This window comes from Siniperca chuatsi, linkage group LG2 (genome assembly GCF_020085105.1).
Source record: "Siniperca chuatsi isolate FFG_IHB_CAS linkage group LG2, ASM2008510v1, whole genome shotgun sequence".
Taxonomy (NCBI): domain Eukaryota; kingdom Metazoa; phylum Chordata; class Actinopteri; order Centrarchiformes; family Sinipercidae; genus Siniperca; species Siniperca chuatsi.
In genome coordinates this window covers 25,569,354-25,590,051 of record NC_058043.1, presented here as the reverse complement: position 1 = coordinate 25,590,051, position 20,698 = coordinate 25,569,354, and the positions used below count along the sequence as shown (strand labels likewise).

Sequence of the window (20,698 nt, the reverse complement as noted above, 5' to 3'; positions counted from 1 at the left end):
GCTTTATTCCAGATTTTTATTATCTTTATTACTTGAAACGCAAAGACATTTTGAAACAATGTAGATGCTATGCATTTATCATATTAATAATATAATAAATGCCAATAGTCCCCCCCACCATTTTTTTTTCTTCTTTCAAAGTTACAGTATGTATGCTATCTTGTAATCTATAATGCATTTCAGAGTTTTAACATAATACGAACAGACAGTTAAAGATCTGATCGGTTAAAAGAAATGTCAAGCACTTAAATTGTTTGCCAACACGAGCAACTGGCAGAGTCAGATATGGAGATTTACAACACAACTTTTTGCCTTCCCCACACAATGATTGAGAGGTTTGCAAATATACAAAGTCTTGCAATAGTTGACAGTAAAAAGAAATGTACTAGCTAATAGTACTGTTATGAATGATATTTATACTTGAGGAAAATCTCTCCTCTCCCAGACTATCAAGTAGAATGACATGCTGTCTAGATTTGGTTCATCCCCCACGTCAAATGTACCAACAATAACTGATTACAAGACAAACCTACATTTCTTTAGTAGAGGAACAGCAAATAGTGTGTTAGGGACAGCACTCAGATCAAGGAGCTGAGTCTGGATTCACACGATGTCCTCAACCTGAGCTACAATTGCATTTATTGTGGCTCCAAAATGAGATGTCTGAACAAGTCTTCAGTTATTGTGGATGACCGCAAAGTGCAAAAAATAAAAATCTGTACACACTTGTCTGATTGACTTGTCATGGAGCTGGATTTTCAATTCTGTTAATGAGAATCAGCAGGCAGCATATTAATGTGACCCACACATGCACCTTCACGCACTCTGATCCTTCACTACTTCAGTTCTGACTCACTGCTTACATAGAGTTTTTTTAAAGGTTGCATGAGATAAAGTGAAACCATAAGAAATGTTTTTGGGAGTGAAACAAATTTAAGCCACAATACAAATGAGTAAAATGGGGAGGGGGGGCAGTGTTTCCTCTCTTTATGCAGCGGTGGCGGGCCGCAAAAGTAAGAAAACAACCACCACTGCTAAAGAAACTTTGATTTTTAAAAAAACAAAACAACAACAAAAAACACAAGTTTTCTAACTTTACTCATCAACACAAAAATGTATAGAGATAATGCTTGGATATATCACTTAAATAATCCAAATAAAAGCAGTTAGAACCAAAACTGGGTGTGAAAGTAGTGATATACATGGAACTGAAAATGAGATTAGCCCAAACCACCACCACCATGAAAGAGTATGTAGGGAAACACTGGGAAGTAATAAGCATCATACAAGTAAATTCCATAATGTGTCCGTACGGTGTTCTTTGGGCTAGGAGACTCATATTTTATAGAAAATGTGTGTTTTGTATACATAAGGAGGTGTGTACAGCATGTGTGTGTGTGTAGTAGTATACTCTATGAGTGGGATGCTGCTTGTATGTTGGGCATTAGGGATTAACACAGTGGGTCATGGGAAAGGGGATATATAGACAAGGCAAGACAGGGTAGTGAGGGCAGTGACAACCCCCCGAAGAGTTCTCAGCAGCTGCAGGTCTCCGCTGACGGCTTGGCTCGCTCGCTCCTGTCCAGCTTTATCGGCTCAGGGAACTCGTTGTACAACTCCACTTCAGTCTCCTGTAATCAGACAGTATAGTTGCGTGAGAGCCTAACTCTGCAGCTTCCACAGAAACAGATGTTTGGATGGATTTCTTGCTGGCCTCCGTTACCTGTTTAAGAGCGTTGCGTGCAATAGTCTGGAAGGCCTGCTCCACGTTGATTGCCTCCTTGGCGCTGGTTTCGAAATAGGGGATGTTGTTCTTGCTCTGACACCAAGCCTGTGCTCGCTTGGTTGTTACCTGAAACACAAAAGGAGCTGATGTTACACTTCAAAACATCAGACAGAAGATAATGACGAGATAATATTTAATCCAAGTCTACAAAATTGTAAGGCCTCAAAAATGACAACCCACAACCGTACATTTCTTATCTGGACCCACCTGTCTGTTCTCCAAGTCGATCTTGTTGCCCAGCACCACAAAGGGGAAATTCTCCGGGTCTCGGGGGCTGGCCTGGATCAAGAACTCGTCCCTCCAGCTGTCTAGAGTCTTGAAGGTGTTTGGTGCTGTCACGTCAAACACCAGGACACAGCAGTCTGCGCCGCGGTAGAACGCCACGCCTAAGGACTGGAACCTCTCCTGACCTGCTGTGTCCCAAATCTGAGATACAGAATAGAGAGGAAGCAGGCATCAAAGTCGACATGTAGTGTTTACATGCACAAAATAATCTTATTACTATAAATAAAGAGATTAAGGTAATAATTTCTACTTAATGCTGTAGTTTTTAAATGGTACACATTAACCAGATCTTCCTAATTACACGTGTTTACACTATTTGTTTCATAGTTGATGTGAAGTCTGGAGTTACGCGTGGTACATTACAAGACACTTCTAAGAAAATGAACAGACATTGTTGGTTTTTGTGTGTGAGTGCAACAAGCTAACTCACTAGCTTAGGACTTGAAAGTTCTTTTGTACTCAACACAAAACGTCAGTGAATAAAAGTCTCGAATCCACTTTGTTTGACTGTTTAATTATGAATCTCGAAACATAAAAAATTTAAAACTTAGGATCTTTACTTTTCTTACAAATTATCTGTGTAGTTCCGTGTTGCTCCAGAGTCCAGTGGCTTCTGACTGTTTTGCAGGGTTCTATTTCTTTCATACTAAATCTAACAGCCAATCAAATTGCATTATACTAGATCACTGGCTAACTGTTTACATTCCAATTTCTACGTTTCATTTGCAACACAAGTTTTTCTCAGATTTACAAAATAAACTCAAAATATTATTACTTTCATAGAAATGGCTTCAACATTGTGTTTATTGATAGCAATTTGTTGCTTCCCTTTTTAAAATATTTTTCTAATCCAGCATCATTAGCCATAATGCTGTTTGTGTAGAAAAATGCAGCTTTGTAGCCAGTTCATTCTGTCTCTGTGGTGCATGTGTAGAATAGAAATACTGAACAAAAAAAAAAAAAAGAGAGCCAGTTATCCAGCTCTAGTAATCAAGTTCAATTTTATTTGGTTTTTAACCTTAACTCAACTAACATTTATTTACACTAGTAAGTTATTATTGTGAATGTAAATGCATTGACAGACATGACCATCCTCCATAGTTTTAATGAGTCTGCAAAAAATCACTAAAAAGATGAATTTATATTATTGATCTTTTACAGTAAGAGATAGGTCAGTGTGGCATTCTTGTGAGTGTTATTTCCTCAGTACCTGCATTGTGACAAGTCTGTCATCCACCATGACTTCTTTCGTCAGGAAATCAGCCCCTATTGTGGCTTTGTACTGGTTACTGAACTTCTTATTCACATACTGGTTCATCAAAGAGGTCTTCCCAACTCTACAAAAAATTAAATCACAGGACAACAATCAGCATATGATGGGCAGAAACAAGTGAAACAGAAAAAAAGTAATTGTGATGAATTGATTGCTGTGAGCGTATTATTATCAGACTAGATTTGATACCCTAATTAAGTGTTTTCTTTACAATAAACCATCAGGCATCGCTCCTTATTGTTGTCCCACCCCTTTAGCTTTGAGGCTATGGCTCTACATCACTCACCCGGAGTCTCCAAGGATGATGACTTTGAGTAGTACTTTCTTCCTTGACGTCATTGTGCCACAGCTGTAAAGACAAAAAAAAAAAAAAAATGGATTAGAGGGGAAAAGAAAACTCCTAATAGAAGCAGACCAACGCTGGAATTGCTCAAACAAGATTAATCCAGCCATGCCCTAGTGATGGCTCTTTTGATATGGGCCAACAGGTTTCACTGAAAGATGATATAGCCTGTGTGCGTCTTGAAATACACTCCAAAGAAATGGGCCGGTTCTAGGAATGAAACCAAGTGCAATCTCTCCTATACTTGCGTTTCCTTCACTTCACGAACAAAGACAAACACAGTAATAGGGTTAAAACAATACGCTGCACCGTATTGTACCATGAGGCTCTAAATACAATTCATGAAACAAACAATTCACTATGCTTTTCTCCCTCCACAATATGTTGAACAATGCAGTGCTGGGGTTGTTGAGCTAAGATGACATCTACTATTTTTGTCACAACAGCTGGTTGTTTTTGTTATACTATAAAGCGCTGATTTCTTGATATTTATGCTACTGACAAACCATGCAATGGAAAAATCTACATTGTTTCATTCCCAACATTACAATGAATTGAAAACAAAAACATACCGAATGGAACCATGTATTGTGTTAATCATTACATGTCTATACTGTAGTGCATCATTATGACTTCCCAACTCAGATCTGTATTTCTCCTACCAAACGGGCAGGTTCTGCACTTTCATCATTATCTACACACAGACTTAACAGATTTTAGTAACACTACAAATAAACAACGCCAACATCTTATTTGTTAAAGTTGAAAAAACAGATGCCCTCATTATAGGCCTTATCTATCCTCAACTCTTCCTCTTCAAATGTAATCCTCATTCCCCCATTGACTAATCTTCATTTCCTTCATATAACGATACCTAATAAACATCTCGAAATTCATCCTCCCATGACAACCTCTGAAATTGCAACCATATTTCTATTAATTAATTATCTGAATCACCAGAAGTACAGATTATTTTTGTACTAAAACCCACGGCTGATCAAACATTCTCATCTTTGCGCCTGCTCAAGACATCACTAAGCATTTCTGACCTCAGCTGAGTGTGCTTTGTAATAATAAACCACCTCATACAGCTGTAATGACCAAAGTCCAAACTCTATTACCGATGGGCTTTAAATCATCAATCCATTCAGGTTAGACCCTGGAGAAAGCATTGTTGGAAAAAGGATTAGCCATAGGTTTTATCCACACATCACTTAACGTTTACAGCCACTTATGTGAATGAAAAGCCACGGCTTGAATCCATATCAGTGCTATTATGATGCAAACATAGCATAGAGCTATCGGTGCGACTCTCATAATCTGCACCCCATGACACTGTGTCAGGGACTGATCACATGGTTTTAAAACACAGGACTAACGGAACCATGACTTGGCAAGCGTGATTAGCACAGCAAATGCTGTAGTTGGATTCAATACACATGCCGGTATATTCTATAGTTATGATCAACCTGTGGACCTATCTGTGGTTGGGAATATTTCCACTTTATAAGATGTAGCAGAGAGTCTCAACATTTTACATAACGACCATAAAGACATCAATCACACTTGCAAAGGGTTAGCAAGGTAAAATAAACATTACATTTGGAGACCAAATGCTAGAAAGCTAGGTAAGCAAATGCAAGAAAACGATTGAACATAGGCTGGGGAAGAGTATCATTATTAAATATAGAATCTTTTCAAAACAACTAGCTAAAGCCAGCCGTTTTTAGATACCGTGTCCACCAACAATTACCATATCAGTGACACTTCTTAATTTAAGCTAACGTTTAACGTTTGTTAGCTAAGCAAGGTTTATAACCAAAAGTGAAACTTCGTTAACGACAGGAATATCGTTGACATATATCGTTAGTAAAACCAATAACTAGAGTCACCACAAACCAACCTGGGCGATGATCCTGCGGTGAAAAATATCAAAAGTGGACTTTTCCTCTGCCTCGGTTGGAAGCGTTAGCTAACGCGCAGGCTAGCTAACAGGCTAACAGCTCCTATAAATGTCTGCCGTAAGAAAACAACACGTTTAACTTAGAGCGTCGACAGTTAAATAATCTCTGATAGCTGGACGCGCAGCTAACTCTACTTATCAAAATCAACACTGCCACTGCTGATGTATATCTCCCTTCGTGTAAGAGAAGCGATTTGGTACAATGGTCTGTTTCGCTCTGTTCCCGTTGACGCTTGCTTTTCCTGTCAAGCTAACGCGCTAGCTGCTAGCCGTGCTGTGTTCACTTCCTCCAAAACAAGCTCCGTCGGGGAGGGCTGACGTCACGCGCTGGACACGCCTTGTTCCACGGGACGTGAGAAGTCACAACAACACAAATGTCACCAATTTTAAAATAGATTTAAGGACATCTATCTAGCAGATTATACGCATGGGCATCTGATGGTCATACAGCATCCAGTAAAAGTCCAGCTCACAATTCCAGTGATTTAGTACGGCTGAATTATTGCCCCGCTGACATGTAGTCGAATTAACAATAACACTGCTACAATATAGACATAAAAAGCTATACATTTGATGATGGCATTACATCTAACAAGATACAGGCAATGACAGATTAAATAAATCTGTCCTTATTGTGCAGATGAACAGAAAAGCCAGTGAAAAATACCTTTGAAACTAACTGAACATTCAACTGCAAGCTTCCCATACACTGTCTGAGTTAACGATTGTGACTGTTTAATGACTACAGAACAACAAAATGTGGCCTACAGATACTCTCAGATACAGATAGTCCTGTTGCAAGTGAAATGTGGCTTTTCTTTTAGCATTGTATGGCTGGCCAAAATAACCTGCAAGGTGTGACCTACTCCCCACTCCCCAGTGCTGCTATGATTAGTGCCTCATTGCTGTCCTTCACTCCAGACTTTTACTGCCACTGGTAGGACATCCTGATGTCAGCCATCTTTGCTGTCTGCCAGTGGTGCCGCCCAAGGAGGGCCTTGGCTTGCCATGGCTCTATTGCTAGCTCTTAATTCACACCCCATGACTGCAGCTCTGGCATTCTCTTAGCAGATGATCTTTGGGAGCCAGTTTACTGATCCAGGGATGTTTCTTCTTTCATTAAAGACAGTGGCCTTGACCATCACAAAGTCCCACCTCCTCTCCAGCCGGTGTACAGTGTCTAGGTGCTGGACTTTTGGGTGTAATAATGATTCCGAGTTTCCAGGTCTTCATAGCATCTCTATCAGTAGCTTCCATGTCCTCTCTTGGCCAGCTTACTATACCATCTGGGTATTTGAAGGACCAATATAGCATATGTGATGATGACTGTGATTTTGTTCTTTCCATTTAACTGACACTAGATGATTTGTCTTATTTTATGTAGGTCATTTTATGCTGCTGTCTTTCATGCCTCCTCATTATGGTTTCTATGGAACTGAATCCCCAGCTACATCTAAGGTATTTGGCAGACTTTTTTAATTCAATGCTCAATAATCACGTTGTCTATTCAGTAATGTCCTAAACTCCATTTATTCCTGTATGTAGATTATATTCTAATACAGAGAGTTTTTTAAATCACATTTCATTTACACATGACAGTCAGCTACATCATGTTATCAGATTTATATTTTGCTGCAAATAAAATGCCCTTTTATCGTGGCCACAACCAAGTCACGTGTGTTACGGGTGATGCCATCTTCAGCAGTCAATGTGCAGCATAGGATAGCTGATTAATATATTTTTCATTGTACATTTTTCTGTTTTTTTGTTTTATTTTTTATGATTCTTGAATTGTTTTTTCTTTTCTCTTACTATGTTTATTGTTATGCACCAAAATACCAAGGCAAATTCCTTGTATGCAATAAACCTGATTCTGATTCTGATAGAAGCTTGAATTGACTCGGTTTGATCCTTATTGACTGATTGTGAGATTTGATTTTCAAATATTAACTACCAACTTCCAATGTGGTTCTGGCAAACCCATCTTTGGCAAATTACCAACTGACTATAAAACTGATTCAGTTACAGCAAAATCCAGAAGCATAGGGACTTCCCTCAACATTATAAACCACATGTTGCCGTTATCTCATAAAGTCTGTTCCACGGATTTGTCAATGAGACTGACTACAGATGTGTCCTCAATACTTGGTTCTTTTTCACTATACGTTAATTGACATGAAAGTGTAGTGTTTTCACTAAAAGCAGTACCCTTCTGCCGAAACCCGGGATCGAACCAGGGACCTTTAGATCTTCAGTCTAACGCTCTCCCAACTGAGCTATTTCGGCACGTTATGTTTACAAACATGCCACAGTATCTACAGTCTGTCAAACGCCAGATAAATCTTGTCAGAATTCTCCAAGACGTTTCGTCCTATGAAAAATAATTACAAATTTCTCAATAACATCATAAATCAATAATAAAATCAGGCACATTTGGGATGTCCAGTCTAAGTCCCAACTCCCCACCGAATTCCATAACTTCACAAAAAAATGTGTAGCTTGGTCTATCGTTTGCAAACAAATCAAATGTGGAAGTAGATCATTTCAAAACCAACCCCGCGGTGCAGTCCATCTTTTTAAACGCCAATCAAATGTCCAGATCCAACTTTAATAATGCCATCAAAGTTCAAACTCGTGTTCTTGTCTGTACTGAAGTGAATTTGATTCTTATGAAATGACCTGTGTTTGATCGCTGTCTTTCACGTAAATGTCACCAACTCATATACAATCGCTAAATTTGCAAGGCATAGTTAGGTGGTGACCTACACATTGGTGAGATTAACTGTAAAAAAATAAAAAAAAAATAAAAAATGTAAACATAGCTACCAAACGTTAACTAGTAGGCTAACTATTCCACACTAGGTTGACAAGATGTGTCCAGATATTGCTAAAAAATGATTTAAATATGTCCCGTTTAACGTTATATATGTGAAGCATGTTGATGCACACATGTATAAACGCCGAAACAATGCCGCCAGTAACCTTGAAACTTGACAATAGATACCAATTAGCTGCAGTGTGGTGGTAACAAGACTGTTAATCAATGATTGTGTTTTGTAAGACAAGAGTGAGATATTCTTTATGGTTACAGATAGAAAAGTGCCCTGTGCAGCTGAGGGGTCAGAGAGCCACAGAGGTGCTTACAGATGAATGTGTTTCCAATGTGACTTTGACTGCTTACATTGAAAGCTCATTAGCAGCTCTACATGTTTCTCCTATGTTTTCAGGCACTAAGATGACTCCGCAGTCCTGCAGTGTAATTATGTAGTAACAAATTGTGCTAGAAAACAGAGAGAAGGCCAAATGCTAGTGTTCTTAGTTCAACCAATCTTGAGAAGAATTTTTAGTTATCAGCAATTATTTGTGTGTGAGGTTTAGTTTTTTTTTATGCCAAGTACATAATATAATGCCAGATTTTGGTTTTAATCTATTATATTGTTAAACTATTTGCTTAGGGCTCCTTGTAGTTTTATGAATAATTACAGAAGGCATTTAACAATGCCTACTGATAGAGAAATCCTTAAACAGCACTAGTTGGACTAAATAAAAAAAGTCAAAATGACTTTTCAGGAAATAGTCATCTATTCTGTTGCAATAAGACTTTAGACCTGTATCAGCTGTGGAGTGTGATTATTCTGGGAAGACTGGAGTGTTTTCATTTGGTACAGAATGCAGTGGTTTAACTGCAACCTGGATCGTTTGTGTTCCGTTTGTGGGCATCAAGGCAACAGGTCTGTTCCTCAGCAGAATAAATGGCATTACTTTTATCATATGGTACTAATACCACACTGTAAAAATACTCTGTTAGAAGTAAAAGTACCGCTTTGAAACTGTTACTTAAGTAAAAGTATGTAAGTATAATCAGTAAAATGTCCCCTGTGACTGTTATACTATTACATACTATATCATTAGATTATTATTACTCATGCATTAATGTAAAAGCAGGATTTTTCTGTTGTAGTTGGCTGAGATGGAGCTCATTTTGTATCGGACTGCAACTAATGATTATTTTCTCTAAAAATTCAGAAAATAGTGAGAAATGCAGTCACAATTACCCAGAGCCCAAAACGACACCTTCACAATGCTTGTTTTGTCCAGTCCAAACCTCAACATTGTTAGCAATACATTCAAATCATTAAAAGGAAAAGCAGCAAATCTTCACATTTGTGAAGCTGGAACCATGAAATGTTTTTACATGAAAAATGACTTAAACCATCAAAATAGTTTCCAATTAATTTTCTGTCAATCGACAAATTGATTAATAGACTAATGGTCCGAACATACCATGTTGAGTGTACTGTGCATACTTCCATTATTCTATTGCTATTATTCCTATTGTATTATATTTCATTTTATTTCCGATGACTTTGTTGTAATATATGTAAGTAGAGACTACTGCAAACCAGTTAAATTCCACGTATGCAGAAGCACACTTGGCCATTATAGCTGATTCTGATTCTGAACAAGACATCACCTCCTTCAATCAAACATTTTTTCCCCCAGAGATATGGCCCTCCACCACAGAAGAGCCATGGCACTCAAGTATAATCTCAGTATGCTGCTTTATTTTGGGGAAGTTAGAGATGTCCGATATCAGACTTTTAGTAGTTTATACCAACACAGTAAAATTCCACACTTTTCCATAACTGATACAATAGCACAGCAAGCAATACCATCCAGCACACACTCCTTAATTTGCATACAGTTCTGTTTTTAAATTGAAAAACTGAACATAAACTGTGTGTTTCAAGTATTTTAACATATAGGCTAAATTAGAATAAGCACACCGAGTTCCAAATTCAACACTGGCTTGCATCCTTCACGCATAACACAAATTAATCCAACAAAAAATAATTTCAAATTAGATCAACTGTCTGAAATATCCTGCTGTAACAACAAATACAATGATATGATGATGCACTCTCATTTCCTATAAGGACAACTATAACTTTAAACATTTTCAGTTTTTAAACATGCAGGCTAAAGCTACATTAGAATAAGAAAACAGTGGTGCAGGGAGTTACAGAGTGACGTATACTCCGTATACTGAAAACATAAATTTGGGTATTGATGTTGTACCCAAGTACTGATGATGGTGACATCCCTATTTTTAGTACTGTACAGTTTTAGTACTTACTTTCCAACATTTCAATGTCCATTTTTACTTTTAAGTCCAAGTCTACGCATACAAATTTGCTATTAATACAATTAAATTAAAATGATTATTAAAAATTTTCAATCAATATTCTGTTGATTGACTAATCAATGAATTGACTTGTTTCAGCACAAAAATGTCACATTAATATCAAAAGTTAAAACTTTAGTACGTCTACTAAAACATTACACATAAGAATCCTCATATGCAAACAACACCAAGAACAGGGAAATGTATCGTGAGTTCAGTGGTTTTAATTACTTCCTCCTCAGCTTCAGCCACTGTTCTTTGCTGACAGTGTTTGGGCAATACATTTTCCCCTTGTACTGGCTATGACCAGTGTGTTGTATGCGACACTGTCCCATTGTATTTGCGTTTTACTTTTGCAGCTGTGTCCTTGGCAGGATTGTTAGATGTAGTATTGGTGGCACTTGGTCGAAAACAAATGACTTGGCAGCATCAACAACTGCGGCATGACACCAGTTACACAAAACAGCTGTAGCGCTGTTGGCTTGCAATGAATAAGCCTCAGCCTGATTTTGCCCTTGGCAGAACTGCCGTACCTGGAAGCTGCACTGAAGGAGCTGAAAGTTGGATCTGGGTGGAATGAGACAGAAGGTGGGGGGGCTGATGGCTCTGTGAAGGTAACTGAAGGCTCGATCCACTGAAACTTGGTTTTTGCCTGCCCAGCTGTGTTGGGTGGCATGTGGTACGTGTGCAGCTGATGTTGATATTGTGGAGGAAACTCAGGCTGTGTCTTTGTAAGTGGCAGTGGTACACCTGCCACCAGTCATGCCTCAGGAAGTTGCACCTGACCTTCCAGCTGTTGGTTATGCCACTGAATGAGGTTGGTCTGGTTTACCTCAACCAGTTGAACGGTGGTTTCCTGCATTATTATCTCATTGCACAAAATCAGCTGCCTAATTTTTTGTATTCCTGCAAAATGAGAGGCCCCCCTCTAGAGAGCGTGAGTGCCCTCTTGTGGGGAGGGGGGGGGTATGACCCCTCTCTCACAGACTGTATGACTTTGTGTGGTGCAACCCGCCCTCGGCCTTGTGCCTGGATGCGGAGTTGCTGACTTTATTTCTGTCAACAAGGGAAAATGAATTAGTGCTTGGGAACACTGAACATGAGTAATCGGTAACACTTGGAGGGAAATTTTAATGTGGTGCCAGGTGGCATGTGCTTGTTGACACAGAAACAGTGGTTCCCCTCCCTCCAACCTTGAAGTGAGATGAGGAAAACCTTGGTTGATGGCTCGGGAAACTGGAACAAGAGCCCCAGTGCTGAACATTGAGGGGCCAGAACTCACCTCCTCTCCTCCTCTTTGGGGGGTGAGACAGGGCTTGCAGCATCAGGTGGGGTATTTCCTCCTCCCCTCTGTGGGATGAGGAGCCCGGCGTTTTACCGCTGCGGTGGCGAAAGACTGTTTTCCCCATGGCCTGTTGCTTGTGCATCTGTTTTGCTTCTGGCTGCCTCCCTCTCGCCATAGTGGCTGCTGTAGAGAAACCTGAATAGCTTGGAGGGCGCAATGTCTAGTTGCGAGGCAGGCACAGGTCAAAAGCCTCCCCTTTCTGTTTTTTTCTGATGGTGCTGATGTCCCTCATTTTCTCGAGAACTGGGCCGAAAATCACCTAGCCCAGACAGGTTCAGCCATAGAGCGCTTTCTCCCGCAACCGCCAGGACCATGATACGACCGCGGCCCTGTATAGCTCCATGGGAGGAGCACAGGAGGAGGTCATTAACAACGCAGATTTCTTCCCAGAGGGCTGGGTTCGGAACCCCTGAGTCCAACTGCTGGCCCATGTTCTCCAAAATCCATCGCCCTCATCCATCATGTCCGCCCAGCTCGTAGTGGCTCGCGGCTGATGGGTAGAAGGGTTTGCTTTAGCGGCGGTGGCAGAGGTGGCCAGGCAGGGATCCTGGCTACCAACACTCGCCACTGCAACCCTCAGTCTCCTCTGCAGGATTTTCTCAGGCATCGCTGCGCAGTGTGCACAGACTTGGCCAGCAAGGCCTGGGCATGTTTAGCGGCCATGCACTCTATGCATAATGGGTGTGGGTCCCTGCCCGAAATGGCTGCTCCACATAACGCGGGTCACGGGTGGGAGGCGCCACTGGCCTCCTTTGGTTTGGACTCTTTGGTGGGGGCCACGGGCACAGACATGTCGCCTGGAATAGAGAAACAAAAAGGGGAAGTTAGGTGTTAGCCTAGATAATGAAACAACCACAAGGCTTGTCATTAAACGTTAGTCTTGCGAGGGTGCACCTGCTATAGCTGGTGTTAGCCTAATTGTGCTATACGGAGGATAGCCCGCAATTACGCGTTAGCTGTGCGCCAAAGTCCAGCCAGCACACAAGCTAATGCAAGCTGACCCAACCGGGCTTGCGTGATGTGTTAGCCCGAGATACTGTGGCTATTTAGAATATAAATATGTGGTAGCCGGCTGGAATAGCTTGCCACGCACAAACTAGAGTTACCAGCACAAACCAGAGTTGCTGCCAATACCTCGCTAGGCAACGTGGCGACTTGATGGGACATCTATTTAGCTCTAAAGCAGGTATCTGACTCATCTGGTGAGCTTAGGTAGTTTTTCCGTGATTCCCATAGTAAAACACCGAATGACGTTGGAAAAAGAACGGTTTTGGTTTCTATAGTTAATTTCCCCCTTCATGACAACTGTGCGGGGGTGAATTTTTATATTACTCACGTGTTTAAATTATATTAAGGCTTAAAGTTATACCTAATTAAGGACGTGGGTGTCATCAACCAGAGTTCATTCGGCCCACCTCAGCTCCACCTCTTGTCGGTCGTGAACGAGTCTGCTCATATGAAAAAGTGCAGAAATATGTTTTGTTTTATATTATATCAAATTAAATAGAAATATAGGGCTTCTGTATGTGTCTGTATAGAGTTGTGTAATTATTTACTAACCATACTATTTCATTAGTAGGATGTTTTCTTATAAAACTAGGATAGCTATTCTTGACATATCCCACTTAACCATCCATATGACAAATATTTGAATGTATTGCAGATGAAGAACCTTACATACTTATTGCTTGCAACAAATGAGAATGTAACTTAGGCAGTGACCAGCAGAAGTGGTACTAAATGAAGAGCCGTTTGGGAGCCGAAAGATCCGGCTCCCTTTAAAGAGCCGTAATTACCATCACTAATTAGCCGGAGTCAGGGACTGCCAAGATGGCGACGGCTGGAGCCACCGGAGCCGCCCACTTTGAGCTTCACAGCGGCTCTTCAGAAACTTATGGGTAACGTCACAGACACTACGTCCATTTTTTTGTACAGCCCATGTTGCAGACTAGCGGCTGTCGGGTACCGTCATTTCGGCATGAAAACTACAAAAATATGCCACAAAAGAAGAAGTCTGTCACAAATCTGTTATTGATAAACTGATGGTAGACTGACACTAATGCCATCAGCAGGCCAAGAAAGGTCACTGCCACCAAAATTCAGAGGTAAAACGTTTCGCGAGTTATCTTAAAATCGTTTTATCTGTTGAAAAACCATCTAAATGATTGTTTTGTTTGGGTCAGATTTCACATCGGCGTCGACGCACAGCGCGTTGTAAAGAGCGCGCCGTGACGTTATCACGTCGGACTGAATGAAGCGTCATCCTTTCTGATGTAGAGCGGCACGGCGGCCTTTCTTTGCTGCTCTACATTTCCCCCAGTCTTTCCGCTATTATCCCGATATTTCAGCTCTTAATTTCTTTAACCATGACTCGAAAGTCGCCACTTCTCGCCGCTTGCCTGCTGTTTCTGGCTGCTCTGAGCTCTGAGGTTTCAGCGGACGGTTTGGTGAACGAGGAGGTGAAGAGGACCGTGGACTTGAGCACTCATCTGGCCAAGATCACCGCGGAGATCGTGCTGTCCAACCAGGGACACTCTGCCGTCCAGAGCTTCATATTAGCGGTCGAAGATGACCTGGTCCCGCACCTGGCATACATCGGAGCTTCGGTGAGCCAAACAGTGAATGAAACAACGCCAACACCTCTGCCTGTAACCGGTTCGCTAGCTTGAGCATGTTAGCCACTTCATAGTAACGTTAGGCTACACGTATTTTGAATGTACAAAATCTTGCTGCACTCAAATGTTGCATTTTTCTGTGTTAAACTGACAGCAGCAATATTGCACAGGTTAATAGCGTGCTACCATACGGTGTTACAGTGTGTTCATTGAATGCATGAAATCACAGCTACTAGCTGGGAGTTATGTGATGGGATTCAGTATGGTCCTGCGGGCAGTGAGCTCTGCAAGCACTGACGTCAAACAGTCACAGTTAGCTACTATTTCGAGATGTGTATTGTTTAGTGCAAGGTATTGGCATCCGCTCATTTGCTGTGAGCAGGGATGTGGCGAACAGCTCAACCTAAATCAGATAAATTAATTTTGAATCGCTAAGGATGTGGGCAACAAGAAGTTAACTTCCGCAGCGTTGCACGCTCTGTCAGTGGCTGAATGACACGTATGCGCTGGGCAGCTCACTTCCGTGTGTGACTGCGCAGGCCTGCCCCTTCCACTATGAATGAAACTGTATCAGTGCTGTTTTTAGACAGAATAATACGCTACACATGGTTCCTTAAAGGAACTATTATCCATTGCACTAAAAACCTCTCACTTGTCCTGTACGCTCAAACCACCATGTTTCCACTTTCCACAGGTGAAGGGTGATGAGGAGGAGGATGGCACACTTGAACTCCAACAGACAACAATTCAGGGCCAAAGGTTAGAGATCAGACTCTTGCATTGGCATCTAAGTGATTTCTGTCAGTGCAGTGACTTTTTAATATGAAAACACATGTGATTATAAAACAATACTTGGCAACTTGTTAGATGACAAAAATGACTTACTGATAAATATTTTGGTCATTTTGTCCGCACTTTCCATGTACAATGTAAAGTAATAAAACCACTCCCCCCAACAATGTATTCCTGAAAACAAGATTACATTTAGTTCCTGAGAAGCTGATATTTCACAGCAGCAGCATTAACATCATTATACAATTGTATCTTACCCATGCTCCTCTCCGTCATGTCTCATCTGTTCCCATACAGTGGGCAGTTTTACAAAGTGCAGCTGCCCTCCAGTCTGGCAGCAGGTGCTCAGCTGAAAGCGAAGGTGGAGATGACGTTTAGCCATGTCCTGAAGCCCTTCCCCTCACACGTCACCCAGGCTGAGCGCCAGCTGGTGGTCTTTCAGGGGAACCACTACCTGTACTCCCCGTACCCCACCCGCAGCCAGACCACGCGTGTCCGCCTGGCCTCCAAGACTGTGGAGAGCTACACCAAACTGGGTAACCCCAGCAAGAATGATGAGATCATCGAGTACGGACCCTTTCGTGACATGGCTCCGTTCAGCGAGGTACAGCTCTGACCAGATTTGACGAGCTTCAAGTGAAGCTGCAAGAAAGTTGCGAAATCATTCTGTGTGTTGTGTATGTTCTCTACTGTCCAGGATACAATGAAGATTCATTACGAAAACAACTCGCCCTTCCTCACCATCAGTAGCATCACTCGGACCATTGAGGTCTCTCACTGGGGTAACATCGCTGTAGAAGAGACCATCGACTTGAGGCACACAGGAGCCATCCTGAAGGGGCCTTTTTCACGTTACGATTATCAGCGCCAGTCAGACAGCGGCATCTCATCTGTCAAATCCTTCAAGGTGTTATATTAAACACAAACCACTGGCGTCTGACTTGTTATTATTTAGGTGTTGTTGATGATGACTATATATGCTTTCCCCTCAACAGACAATCCTTCCTGCCTCGGCCCAGGACGTCTACTACAGAGATGAGATTGGCAACATCTCCACCTCCCATCTGCAGGTTCTGGATGACTCAGTGGAGGTGGAGGTCAGGCCTCGCTTCCCCTTGTTTGGAGGCTGGAAGACCCACTACATCATTGGCTACAATCTGCCCAGCTACGAGTACCTCTACACTCTGGGTGTGTTGACTTCTGATAACCCTAACTAGCCCAAACATAGGAGAAAACTTTGATTCCTACCCATATTCTGAAGGACCACTCCAAACTGAGAGGAAGGGTACAGGCGGATAATTGAGACAAATCCAGTGTCTAGGTGTCTCTCAAGGGCCACCTCAGCAGGGCAGATGCTTGCGGTCATCATGATTTGAACCCAGGCTTCCTATTTAGACACATCCTTCCTAATCACTGAATCCCAGGATGTGTTGCTAATGTGTCACATTTTGTCTTCTAGGTGACCAGTATGCACTGAAAATGAGACTGGTTGACCATGTGTATGATGACCAGGTCATTGACTCCCTCACTGTGAAAATCATCCTGCCAGAGGGGGCCAGGTCAGTGTGTGGAAGCAAATGTACAGTATGTTAGCTTGAGATTTTTGCAGTACTTGATGCTGATTTCTCATATTTTCCCTGTCGTGTTCTATCAGAAACATCCACGTGGATACACCTTACAAAATTGATCGCATGCCGAACCAGCTGCACTATACATATCTGGATACCTTTGGCCGACCAGTGCTGGTCGCCACTAAGAACAACTTGGTGGAGCATCACATTCAGGATGTTGTGGTAAGACGAATGGTAGAAAAATATGGGGAATTTGGGCATGCTGTTTATATACATATAGTATATGCATTATTTACCGGCAGATTTGCAGAAGATCGCTTTGACTAACATAACATGTAGCTACTACATTGTTAATTAACCACATGTCCAGATATGTTGAAGCCAGTGAACCTTCACAACTGTACACAGGTGTTTTTAGTTTCCACAGGATGTTTTAAAGTAATTGTGCACTACAGCAGTCACATTTTTACAGTCTGATTGAATTCTATCACAACTGGGAACCTTGTGTGCTTTCTTTTGCCACCTTCAGGCCACAATGTAAACCTTGCGCAAAAGAGCTGAGTTCCTTTGTGGTAACAGTAGTATGAACTTGTTTGATTTTTGAAGACCCTTTGATGTGACCTATAGAGCCTTCCTTAGGACAAACAAACTGTACCAAGAAGCAGGTTTACTGAGTTGTCTGGATAACTTTGAGTAAAAACAGGAACTGGTCTTTTTACATCAGTCCTTGTTCTAAATTTGAAGAGGTTCTGAGTTTTTTTTTTTTTTTTTTTTTTTCAGCAGTTATCTAGATAAATTGGTAAACTTGCTTAGTGGAACAAGGCTCAGGAAAGCCTCTATGAAGAGCTAAATTACCAGCACGCTTTTATTTCTGGGATTTCATGAATGTCAGTCTTTAGGGGCTGCTCGTGGGGATTTAAATGTTTAGTGCTGTTAATGTTATGAATATAAGTAACGCTATACTGTACTTTCATAATACATTCTTCACAGTGCCGTATCCTCACAGCAGCAACAATCAAAACAAGATGTTCAGTTTACAATGTTAGAGAAAAGCATGCAATAACTCATATTTGAGAAGCTTTAACCAGCATATGTTTTGTATTTTTACTTGATAAATGACTTGATTCATCAATTATCAGAATAGTGATTTATTAATATTTTGCCTATCAACAAAATAATGAAAACTTCAGTCTAATTAGACTCACTTCACACACTTATTATTATCAGTATCCTCCGGCTGCTTTTTTTTTCTTCTTTCAATACCGTAAATAAGCAAATGTGCATGGTATGATAACCGTCAATTTTCATACCATGGTATACCGTTGCAACCTTACTTCACAGTGAATTTGATATGAGCTGTGAAATTTTATTCAAATCTGAATAATAAACCTTTTGCAATTACCAGGTTCATTATAACTTCAATAAGATCCTGATGCTGCAGGAGCCTCTCTTGGTTGTAGGAGCCTTCTACATCCTCTTCTTCACTGTCATCATCTATGTCCGCCTGGACTTTGCCATCACGAAGGTATGACAACATTCATGTGTTTCTATAAAGGGAGCCTGGTTTCTGTTGTCCTTCTGCTCCCCTCCTCTCCTACAGTTCATTCAGTTCTTGTCATTTCACTCCTTGTGTGTTATGAATCAGTTTTTTTTAAATCTGTTTTTCCATCTTTTTCTTCTTTGTTCAGGACCCTGCGGCTGAGGTGCGCATGAAGGTGGCCTCCATCACGGAGCAGGTGCTGACTCTGGTCAACAAGCGCTTGGGTCTGTACCGACACATGGATGAGGTGGTCAACCGCTACAAACAGTCCCGTGACACTGGGGCGCTCAACAGCGGCCGGAAGACTCTGGAGGCTGACCACCGCACTCTGACCAACGAGATCAGCTCGCTGCAGGCCCGCCTCAAAGCTGAGGGCTCCGACTTGGCTGATAAGGTGAGTGATGTGCGTTGGAATTGTTGTTAAATGAACTGGATGTGCAGGGAGGCTCACTCCCCTCTCTGTGCTCTCAGGTCGGGGAGGTGCAGAAGCTGGACGGCCAGGTGAAGGAGCTGGTGTGCCGCTCCTGCCAGGAGGCGGAGCGGCTGGTGGCGGGTAAGGTCAAGAAGGAGGCTTACATCGAGAGCGAGAAGACTCTGACCAGCAAGAGACAGGAGCTCGTCAGCCGCATTGACAGTCTGCTGGATGCCCTTTAAACTACTCCTGCCACACTAGCACACATAAACAGGCACACACCAGCCCTGCTACAACATACAACCGACTATTTGTATGTATGAGAATTAAATTAAATGTGACGCAAAAACTTAAACTTTTTTTTTTTTAACCATCCTTGAACCCAGACATGGACTGTTAACATCTCATCTTATGGTAGTGATGGGTTTATCTTGTGCCTTGTGATAAACTCAAGGTCACTGCGTGCTCAGCTCTACAGCAGCTACATCACAACTTTGGGCTTTTTTTGTTTGTCTGTTTTTGAGTTTGTCGAGCCACACTTAAACTGTGTCACACTTTGCTCAGACTTGACACTTAATTTTCATGTTCAGATCTGGACTTTGTATATTTTTCCCCCCTCTTAAGTATGCATGGTTATGGGACTCTTTTTTTTTTTTTTTTTTTTTTTTTTAACGAATAGCTGAAGGGCCCAAGTGTGTTCTTTCTCATGTCTTTACTCACATATACCGTATTCTGAGATTGAATCATCTCTAGTTAAGTATGAAGGTGATAGTCATTTCCAATCTTATCTCTTTTGCACTTACAAATTTTTTCTACTCGCCCCTGGCTGCATTTATATTTGAACAAATTTGAAGCTCTAATTCTGTGTCATCCCAGATACTTGTTGTTGATGTTCAGTCATATTTTCTACATTTTGTATGATTTTTTTTTGTTTGTTTTGTAAGTGGTGTTTTTAGACCATGAGATTAGGTTGTATGCGAGAAAAGACATGGGAGATGGGACACAGATGTTTGTGAAATGGGCAATGATATGGAAAGCTGTCAAATTTTGAAATAAAGTTTTGAGAAACTCATCATATAGCATGTTTTTTTTTTTTAGATTACACAGTAGGTATGCGTAAAGATGGATGAGGGAGTTTTAGTTTATTTCTGGTTTTGACTGTTCATTTGGGGAAGCAGTACCCTTGGTTAATCAAAAGAGGGCGCACTTGTGTCGAGAACCACCATCTTTTTCTTCACACTGCATTTCGACCCTGTCAATTCTGTTGAATACTCTGCTGACATATAAATAAAAAAAGGCTACATATGCACTATGACTGGTGCCCCTTTCAAAACTGGCACCTCAGAGGGAATTTCCAGCACATTGTTGCATTCCTTATTTCAGAGTAGCCCCACCTGCCTCGATCGCAGTCGGCGCCCAGGACAAACATAAGGGTCAGTCTCAGGTCATCGCTTTCCCTCTGAGGTCACCAGGGGTCCTGGCAGGTCATTTCCTGCTCCATAATAACAGGCCCTGTTCCCCTCACAATGATAATGTTAACATATTGTATGTGCCATACAATAATCATTCTGAAAATACACAGCAGGGG

The 20,698-nt window shown here is 41.4% G+C and overlaps 2 protein-coding genes and 1 non-coding gene across 3 annotated transcripts; 1 reads left to right on the top strand and 2 right to left on the bottom strand.

Annotated features, from left to right (window-relative positions):
* Nucleotide 1: 1 nt before the first annotated feature.
* On the bottom strand, nucleotides 2-5,650 carry LOC122888759 (ras-related protein rab7). Its single transcript, XM_044223584.1, has 6 exons — nucleotides 5,591-5,650; nucleotides 3,631-3,693; nucleotides 3,282-3,408; nucleotides 1,994-2,212; nucleotides 1,724-1,852; nucleotides 2-1,631 (listed from the first exon to the last, which is right to left on the bottom strand). Exons 2-6 carry the CDS (start codon nucleotides 3,681-3,683, stop codon nucleotides 1,536-1,538), a joined length of 624 nt encoding a protein of 207 aa, XP_044079519.1. The 5' UTR covers nucleotides 3,684-3,693; nucleotides 5,591-5,650; the 3' UTR covers nucleotides 2-1,535.
* A 2,213-nt stretch (nucleotides 5,651-7,863) lies between these two features.
* On the bottom strand, nucleotides 7,864-7,936 carry trnaf-gaa. Its single transcript has one exon. It is a non-coding gene; the product is annotated as a tRNA-Phe (tRNA).
* Nucleotides 7,937-14,124: 6,188 nt separating this feature from the next.
* rpn1 (ribophorin I) lies at nucleotides 14,125-20,182 on the top strand. The gene is made up of 10 exons (XM_044173838.1): nucleotides 14,125-14,786; nucleotides 15,490-15,554; nucleotides 15,885-16,191; nucleotides 16,285-16,494; nucleotides 16,583-16,775; nucleotides 17,047-17,146; nucleotides 17,242-17,380; nucleotides 18,564-18,683; nucleotides 18,847-19,092; nucleotides 19,170-20,182. Exons 1-10 carry the CDS (start codon nucleotides 14,547-14,549, stop codon nucleotides 19,350-19,352), a joined length of 1,803 nt encoding a protein of 600 aa, XP_044029773.1. The 5' UTR covers nucleotides 14,125-14,546; the 3' UTR covers nucleotides 19,353-20,182.
* Nucleotides 20,183-20,698: the final 516 nt, after the last annotated feature.

Excerpts from the sequence above, each read along its gene's own strand:
- LOC122888759 (XM_044223584.1), bottom strand. The coding sequence starts at position 3,683 with ATGACGTCAAGGAAGAAAGTACTACTCAAAGTCATCATCCTTGGAGAC. Across the intron at positions 2,213-3,281 it reads ACAGACTTGTCACAATGCAG|ATTTGGGACACAGCAGGTCA; the intron begins GTACTGAGGAAA and ends TCTGTATCTCAG. Across the intron at positions 1,853-1,993 it reads TCGACTTGGAGAACAGACAG|GTAACAACCAAGCGAGCACA; the intron begins GTGGGTCCAGAT and ends TTTGTGTTTCAG.
- rpn1 (XM_044173838.1), top strand. The coding sequence starts at position 14,547 with ATGACTCGAAAGTCGCCACTTCTCGCCGCTTGCCTGCTGTTTCTGGCT. Across the intron at positions 17,381-18,563 it reads ATCACATTCAGGATGTTGTG|GTTCATTATAACTTCAATAA; the intron begins GTAAGACGAATG and ends TGCAATTACCAG. Across the intron at positions 19,093-19,169 it reads GCTCCGACTTGGCTGATAAG|GTCGGGGAGGTGCAGAAGCT; the intron begins GTGAGTGATGTG and ends CTGTGCTCTCAG.